Raw genomic sequence first — 9,281 nt, forward strand, 5'->3', positions numbered from 1 at the left:
ACATATACAAGGAAATTATGTAGCTGTAAAAAAAGAAGATCAAAATCCTGCCCTTTGCAACAACACGGATGGGTCTCTAGGGCATTATGTGATGTGAAATAAGTCAGAGAAGGACAAATACCATAGGATTTCATTTATGTGTGGGATCTAAAAAATACCTCATAAATACGAGGAACAGACTGGTGGTTGTCAGAGGCAGTAGTGGGGGGGGGGTGAGTGAGGGAGAAATGAGTAAAAGGAATCAAAGGTAAAAAGGGGGAAAAAAAGGAAAGAATAGTAAGGAGATGACTAATGCATTTAGTTAGGAAGAACAAAACTGCAGGCATGTGAAAAAGAAACAAAGTTCTGGGTAAAGTAACATTATTTTCTCTCCTCCTGGGTGTTTATTCTGCCCTTATGCGGTGCTTCTTTCTTACTGAAACACTCATTCCTCAGATCTCTGCTTGTCAGTCTTCGGAAATAACATTTCTGTCCTGGCGTCACCTCCTAAAGTAGGACTTCAGCCCTCTCCTTCAGTCACTCTATCAGACCCTTTATTCCGTTTAATTTTATTTGTAGAACTCATCACAATTTCCAGGCCTCATATTTCTCATTAAATATCCTTTTCGCTGGTGGTCTGTATGTTTCCTTCACTGAGTATAAGCTTTTGGAGGTAAGAGACTGTGTCTGGCTTTTTCACTCCTGCCGTCAATCCTACACCTAAAGCAACAAGAGTCACTTAGCATCTGATCGGATGGATTGATGCATAAATGAATCAAAGATGCAGTAATTCACTTGACTACAATGGACCTGTTTTATTAAACACAAATTAGAGCTATGAGTATTTTCTCAAGCTTCCTTTGGAACACTGCGTAGACATTCCTAATATTAGGAATTATCCAAAATGAATAACTGCATTCAGCTCTAGTCTTCTGAAAATTCTGAGGATGTCTATGTCTTCTCTGCACCTCCTGGTCCATGCAGTGGGTCATTTATCCACATTAAACCTAGAATATGTTAGAATATTAAGGGCATGGGCTTTGGAGTCAAACAGACTTGGATTCTAGTCCCTGCTTTGACACTTAGAGTTGTGTTGCTTTGGACAAGTTACTGAATTTGTTCAGGCCTCAATTTCCTCTTATTTAAAAATGGAATAATATTAGAATCTACCAGATGGGATTATTGGGGATTAGAAGATACAATGTATGTGCACAGTATGCTACACAGCTGAACAGGGAATTGTGGGGGAGAAAGAAAGAGAGAGAGAGGATCAGCAGAAGGGATCTGGAGGCAGCCCACCCAGAAGACTCATTCAGAGAGAATGGGAGGAACTTGCAATGTTGGAGGCGGGGGGTGGGTTATACAACAAGGAGGAGATTTAATGTTCTCAATATATGAGAGACATGATACATCATCTGTAGAGAGAACCCTGCAAAGAGGGAGAGTTTGAAAATACAGAATAAGAGTTATCTATTGAATGTCTATTCTGAGAGATGCAGAAAAGGATCAGATCAGGAATATAGAAGGACCACCAGCATTTTCCACAGAGCTAGAACAAACAATTCCAAAATCTGTATGGAACCAAAAAGGATCCCAAATAGCCAAAGCAATTCTGAAAAATAAAAACAAAACTGGAGACATCATGATTCTGAATTTCAAGATATATCACAAAGCCATAGTCATCAAGACAGTATAAATCAATGGAACAAAACACAGACACATAAATCAATGGAACAGGATAAATAACCCAGAAATAGACCCACAACTCTATGGTCAACTAATCTTTGACAAAGCAGGAAAGAACAGCCAATGGAAGAAAGACAGTCTCTTCAACAAATGCTGTTGGGAAAAGTAGACAGCAACACTGAGAAGAAGCAAACTGGACCACATTCTCACACCATACACAAAAATAAATTCAAAATGGTTGAAAGACCTAAATATGTAACAGGAAACCATCAAAATCTTACAGGAAAACACAGGCAGCAACAACCTCTTTGACCTCGGCCATAGCAACTTATTAGACATGTCTCTGGATGCAAGGGAAACAAACTAAAAAATGAACAATTGGAACTTCATCAAGATAAAAAGCTTCTGCACAGCAAAAAATCAACAAAACTAAAAGGCAGCTCACTGAATATGAGAAGATATTTGCAAATGACATATCCGATAAAGGATGACTGTCCAAAATACATTAAGGATTTACCAAACTCAACACCCCAAAAATAAATAATCCAGTTAAGAAATGGGCAGAAGACATGAAGAGACACTTTTCCAAAGAAGGCATCCAGATGTCTAACAGGCACATGAAAAGATGCTCAACATCACTCATCAGGGAAATAAAAATCAAAACTATGATGAGATACCGCCTCACACGTGTCAGAATGGCTAAAATTATCAACATGAAGAACAACAGATGTTGGCAAGGATGTGGAGAAAGGGGAACCCTCTTACACTGTTGGTAGGAATACAAACTGGTGAAGTCACTCTGGAAAACAGTGCGGTGGTTCCTCAAAAAATTAAAATAGAACTACCTTAGGATCCAGCAATTGTACTACCAGGTATTTACCCAAAAGATACAAAAATACAAATTCAAGGGGTGTATGCACCCTGATATTTATAGCAGCATTATCAACAATAGCCAAACTATGGAGAGAGGTCAAATGTCCATCAACTGATGAATGGATAAAGAAGATGTGGTATACACACACACACACACACACACACACACACACACACGCCACTGGAATATTACTCGGCCAACAAAAATCTTGCCATTTGCAACAACATGGATGGAGCTAGAGACTATTATGCTAAGTGAAATAAGTCAGTCAGAGAAAGACAAATACCATATGATCGCACTCTAATGTGGAGTTTAAGAAAGAAAACAGATGAATATGTTCATCTGGAAAGGTGGAAAGAAAAAAAGGACAGAGGGAAATAAGCCATATGTGACTTTTTTTTTAAGATTTTATTTATTTATTTGTTTGTTTGCCTGAATGAGTGAGTGAGTGAGAGCATGAGCAAGGGAGGAGCAGAGAGAGAAGCAGACTCCCTGCTGAGAAGGAAGCCTGAAGTGGGATTCATCTCAGGATCCTGAGATCATGACCTGAGCTTAATCAACTGAGCCACCTAGGCACCCCCATAAGTGACTCTTTTTTAAAAAAAGATTTTATTTATTTATTCATGAGAGACACACAGAGAGAGGCAGAGACATAGGCAGAGGGAGGAGTCCCTGCAGGGAGCCTGATGCAGGACTTAATCCCAGGACCCCGGGATTGTGACCTGAGCCAAAGCATACCCAAGTGACTCTTAATGACAAAAAACAAACTGAGGGTTGATGGAGGGAGATGGGTAGCAGATGGGCTAGATGGATAATGGGTTTATTTAGGGAGCGCACTTGTTGTGAGGAGCACAGGGTGTTGCATGTAAGTGATGAATCACCGAATTCTACTCCGAAAACCAGTATCACACTATATGTTAACTAACAAAAATTATTTTTTTAAGATTTTATTTATTTATTCATGAGAGACATAGAGAGAGGCAGAGACATAGGCAGAGGGAGAAGCAGGCTTCCTGTGGGGAGCCTGATGCAGGATTCGATCCCAGGACCCCAGGATCATGACCTGGGCCAAAGGCAGATCTCAACCACTGAGCCACCCAGGTTCTCCCTAACTACCAAAATTTAAGTAAAATTTTGAAAAGAAAAAAAATGTGGGAGGACAATTTTTAAAGTGAGACTGTTTACTCTGAAACTAGAAGAAAAATGTGCTTATGAGGGCAGATACTAAATTTAAAAGATTTGGAATTGTCCCCTGAAGTTCCAATGACTTCTGTGTAATACATGCAAAGCAAAAAAGTAGACTTCTGGTCAAAATAAAACACTTTTAATGACCTTATTAAACATTCGAACAGTGATCAGAGAAACATCTTTTCCAAGGATGATCAAATTAACTTTTAAGCAAAAGATCAGAGAGATCAAGGCATGTTGGGGTCAAACATATGTGAGGCGTCTTCTGAGAACCAACACATTCTTCTTTCTTTTGAGAAATGATCCAACAACCCCTCTCCTCAGAGGGGTTTGTACCTTAGATCTTCTGCCTCTGGCCATGGTACATTGGACTCAGATGGACACCTGCCCCAAGTTTGGGCATTCATTTGTTTTTCCAATAATTTAAAATTGTCCCTGGGAGATAGTGCTGTTGGGTGGGTAGAACTGAGGTGCTGTGGCTATGGGCGGACATGTTAGATGAAAAGGATAGTCCACAGAGACAGAATAGATATGGCTAATGCGACTAACAGGCAGAGGGACAACACAGGCCATATGGCCCAGAGAGAGAAAGAGAGCAAGAAAGGATATGGGCTATGGGTCAGAGTCTATGGGCTTTTCAGTTCTGAGTTCTGTTGCCTATAAGGCTTGGCTAAAATCCACCCTTGGGTTCAGGGCACCGCTCCTGGGTCTTTATTGTAAATATCCTCTGCTTATATCTGTGATCATTTTAGGAGGGTTTCTGTTACGGGCAAACAAAGCCTTCACTAGGACCACTCTCCCCCCTTCCAACAGGGTCTTCTTCTGGCCGTTGATTCCTTTCAACTTACTCTCTCTTGGGAAATCTACAGTGTCTTCATGATCTCTTAGTTTCTTTCCTCTCTATGACCAAACCTCACAATGCCAAACCCAATTTGCCCCTACTTACTTGTATCTTCCCCAACTCCTATGCCCTAAAAGACCCAGGTTCCCAGAAAGCCTTCCTGGACCACCTCTGAACTCAGGGATCCATTCTTAGCATCAGGCTATGTCAGTGGGTCCCAGTTATCAGATCACAGTCTAAGTTCAGGATGGCTGCATCAGCAACATCTGGGCTTGTTTAAAATTGCAGACTGCTACCACTCTCCTCACCCTCCAAGATTCTAATTCAGTAGATCTGGGTGAAGCCTGTACTTTTAAAAAGGCTCCCAAGTGATTCTCCTGTACATTCCAGTTTGAAAACCACTAAGAAAGATCAGAACTCTGTCTAAACCAGCTCTTCTACTGGTATGACTGACCCCAGGTTAAGGAAGTAATCATCATATCCAAGCCTTGGACCTCTCTTTGTCATGCGTGGGACTCTAGGGGATGTAGGAAAAGGAGATGACATTGTAGATCATGGCTGTATACCAAAGTTCTCTTCATTACAGAGTAAATCCGGACAAGAGTAGAATTCCCATGAACATTTCCTCTCCTGAAAACTCCTTTAGGGGGAAATCTGAATTCAGAAGGTAAATTTCATGAAGTCCTTGTGAGAGGACCCATTCATAACTAACACACCATAGAGACTCAAACAGAATAAGACATAGCTGAACTGGCCTGAGGATAGCTGCCTATCCCCATATGAAATGTCCTGCTCAAGAGTCATCAACTGGAATACCCTCTTCCAGCATCCCTCACACCCTGGAAGAACTTGCAAAGATCTGGTAGAAATGATACAGTACAAACACCATTTAAAAATTTATTGCCACTAACCAGAGCTTTGGGTAGAACAAGAAAGAGGTGTGTGTGAGTGAGTGTGTGAGTGTGTGTGTGTATGTGTTGGGGGTGGGAAGGGGAGCTAGCTGCTGCCCCACCAGTCCTGCAGTGAGTACCAGGTCTAAGAGAGGAGACCTATAGCACAGAGTTTGATCCCATCCAAAGTCAGCACAATAGAGATGTACTTAGTAGACTGAGGCACTGAGTACGCAAAGGCTGTCAGAAACTTGCAAGGAATCCATAGAGCATCTCCCACAATCCTTTCTCGGAAGGCTCATTACCTAAAGTGGTAAAAAGCATATAATCAAGCTCACAATCCTGGGATCCTATCTCTGATTGCCCACCTCCCCAAAACCTCACCCCCTCATCACTTCTACTCTTCTATTCCCTGCCTGCTACTTGTCTATTCACCCTTCCCATTGGCCCCATTGCTCCCCAGAGAATGATCCTGCACCCCATCCTGTTCAGAGACACCCACTCTCCTGCCCCCAGACTCCTGGGGGCCTCTGTACCTGGGGCCGCTGGACAAGCACGTGCCTCTGATGATGAAGATGGTGCCCACAAGGAAGCTCACCAGGCCGAGAGCCAGGCCAAGTGCACAGATCAGAGTCTCGATGGTGTCTGGCACTGGGATAGGCACCTGGGGCTCTTGGAGGAGAAAGGAAAGGTCAGGGGGTTCAGAGAAGGGATTCCAGAGCAAAGGAAACATGGGTCTGTGGAAAGTGACCTGGGGAGGGGCTCCATACCCCAGTGCCTGAGAAGCGGCTCATCCAGACCCCAGTGCTCCACCTTGCAGTCATACATGTCTTCTGCAGAGGGCACGAAGGTCAAGTAGCAGAACTTGCGGAACAGATGGTCAGGCTGGGAATAGAAGCTGGTCTGGGCTACCCCCTCGCTGATTATTTGACCATTGCGCAGCCAGGTGATATTGATCACAGGAGGGAAGATGTTGTCCACAATGCAGATGAGGACGTTGGGCTGGCCCAGCTCCACTCGAAACTTGGGGAGTACAGCCACCCTCGGAGGCACTAGAAAAATGAGGCCTTGAATTCCAAAGGCTCATCCCTGTACCTGGGCTTCATTAAGACTTGGATTAAGTAATGTTTCCTCCTATTTAGCCATTTACAGGCAGGGAATGCTCTGGGATGTAACAGCTGAGGTGGGAGGGGTGCAGAGGGAGAAGAGGCTGAGAGGGGGGCACCTGGAACCCCTGTATCTGACAGGTCCCTGAGAGGGCATCCAGGTGGAAGGGTCAGTCCTCAAGAAGGAAGAGGGTGCTGAAGGGGTCTGGGAAGATCTAGAGCCTTCTGGAAAAGAAAGGGGCTGATTACAACAGTCACAGAGGCTGAGAGATGTGCTGGAGCAGATGGAGGCCTGTGAGGTGGGAAGAAGCTTCTCTGGGCCTCCCTTGCCTAACACAGGGTAGCAGAGGGAACAAGGAGAGGAAAGGTGGGTACCGTTGATGGCTCTGGTGTGGTTGGAGCGTTCCACCAAGACATCCAGGTGGGCTCTGATCACCGCGATGCTGGCCAGCCCATTCTGTGGGTCAAAGTGGGCCAAGTTGCCAAACTCAGGCAAACGCCACACAGCCTCCCTCTTCTTCAGCTCCACGGAGAACAGCTGTTCCCCATCAAATTCATGGGCAAACTGACCCGAGGAACCATAGGACTGGTAGAAGGCTGGTCCATAGGAGCCCATGTGATCAGCTGTATTGAGTGAGTTCAGGGTCAGAGACAGAAAAGAAAATGTATCAATCTCATCTAAAGCAGGTGACACTTTAAATTTCTGAGCCTACATCCCATCCTGGGTTCTCTATGAGGGCAAAGTTGAGCTGTTGAGCTGGCCTTTGACAGTGGAAGTGTTGCTGGGGGGATAGAAAGGAGAGGACAGAGGGACATGGGCATGTGCCCAACACACTGGCAGGAACAGAGAGACACGAGTGCAGTCCAGCATACCAGGTTGGGAAGAAGAGAGGCTGCCTCAAATCATGCTTGGGATTCAAAGTCAAATGGTAGCCATGATCATCAGCTCTAGTTGTGCTATGAGGTCCTGTGTGTGAGATGAGTGGTATGAGGGAGTGGGATGAGGGAAAATGATTAAGGATGGGAGCATAAGTAGAGCCTTGGGCACAGAGATGCAGTATATGTGGGCAGGAGGGGAGAATAGGTGATGGCTGGCAGAAGTAAGAATTAAGATTTGTGACAGAGATCAAACAGACAGGAAAAAGCAGCCTAGGGTATTGCAGAGAGCACTGGACAAGGAGTCCAAAGTTCAAGTTAGGTTTATGCCCCAGGTCTTCCACTTCAAGAGATTATGATCAAAGGTGTCTCTTTCCATAACTGAGGCTTAGTTCTCTGGAAATTTGGGTTAGATTTTAATCAGTAAGGGATCTCTAGAAATCTATGCAGTTATACATTTAACAGTCATCGAGGGACTACTATGTGCCCAGCATGATGCCAGGCCCCAGGGAAATACAGATGAACCAGCTGTGGATCCCTCACTCAAGGAGCTCAGGTCTAGAGCAGGATAAACAGTTGACTATCCACATGGCGATAAATATTGCAGTAAAACTGGACCTGAATGGGCACACTCCAAGTCAGGAAGTGACAGAAAAGTCACTGTGCTTGGCGGAAGGAGAATGGAGGTTTGGGTCTCAGAAAGAAGGAGCTGGGGAGGCACCTGAACCTGCAACTGGCATGGCTGCACTGAGCTGCACCTGTATGTTTAGGTCTGCGATGAACATGATAGAGGTGAGAGAGATTGGGGATCTCTCGGTAAAGGAAGTTGCCCATAAGCCAGAGAAGGAGAACAATCTATGTTCTTTCTATACTGTCTCTCGTAGAACCTAAATTTCCTTTCCTCAGCCGATCCCCCTCAGTACTCACCCTCGATGGCCCCAGTTTCATGGAGGCTCAGGAGGCTCATCAAGGTGTAGAGTCCCAGGACCAGCCCCCTACTGAGGACCATTGCCCTGGTGCTTTAACCAAGTAAGTCTCTCAGAGTGGGGCTGCTGCAGAAGGTAAAGAAAAGAGGAAGGAAACACTCTAGGATGGGGAAGACCCCTGCTGTATTCAACCAATCAGAGACACTCCTTGAGTTAAAGTGGCTGTTGTTGGGTGAAGAAGTAAGGAGCCTAGGTGGAAGGTGGAAGAATGCACTGGGCCCTCATCGCACCACGGAGGCCTGGTCCACAGAAGAGTCAAAAGGAAGCTTCTGTTTGGGAGATGGCAGAGCTTTAATCAACCATTACTACAAACTCTAAGAAGAGACCCACCAAAGGAAGAGAAAAGGCCATCAGAGAACTACACAGCTGAGCTCAAACAAAGCCTCTATCTTGCTCTGTGATCTGTGGTGTAGAGAATCCCAGTCTCCCTCTAAGTTTCTGCAGACACATTTGGAGGCAAAAAAATAATAATATAAACTGTACTCAGGAACTTTGAAAAGGAGATGTTGGATACACAGTAGGATTAAAATCCTTTAAACCTTTAAATCGTTTTGGAAAATATTACTTTATTTCATGGTGTGAAAAAAAAAGTGTAATTGTCAGAGATGTTTAGAGTAAGGAGAACTGTAAGAAGCCTCAATGGACTGTTCTAGGGGGCGCAGAGGGTGCTGGATAACCTCCATTTGTCCCTCCAGGTCTCCTGGGCACCCTCCTTCATGCTGCCAGCATGAAGCCCCAGCCCCCCTCCCTCCCCCAGCAACAGCAACTCCTTTCCCTCTTCAGCCAATGGGAGGCGGGAGGCAGGATTTGTTCTAATATGAAAACTATATATAAAGCTAACCATCTCTCCAGATA

At 44.6% G+C, this 9,281-nt stretch overlaps 1 protein-coding gene across 1 annotated transcript; it reads right to left on the minus strand.

Moving 5' to 3' along the window:
• Positions 1-3,847: 3,847 nt before the first annotated feature.
• Positions 3,848-8,496, minus strand: LOC112914199 (HLA class II histocompatibility antigen, DO alpha chain). The gene is made up of 5 exons (XM_025991201.2): positions 8,368-8,496; positions 6,940-7,188; positions 6,229-6,510; positions 5,995-6,130; positions 3,848-5,763 (listed from the first exon to the last, which is right to left on the minus strand). Exons 1-5 carry the CDS (start codon positions 8,447-8,449, stop codon positions 5,760-5,762), a joined length of 753 nt encoding a protein of 250 aa, XP_025846986.2. The 5' UTR covers positions 8,450-8,496; the 3' UTR covers positions 3,848-5,759.
• Positions 8,497-9,281: the final 785 nt, after the last annotated feature.

This window comes from Vulpes vulpes, chromosome 1, assembly GCF_048418805.1.
Source record: "Vulpes vulpes isolate BD-2025 chromosome 1, VulVul3, whole genome shotgun sequence".
NCBI classification, from domain to species: domain Eukaryota; kingdom Metazoa; phylum Chordata; class Mammalia; order Carnivora; family Canidae; genus Vulpes; species Vulpes vulpes.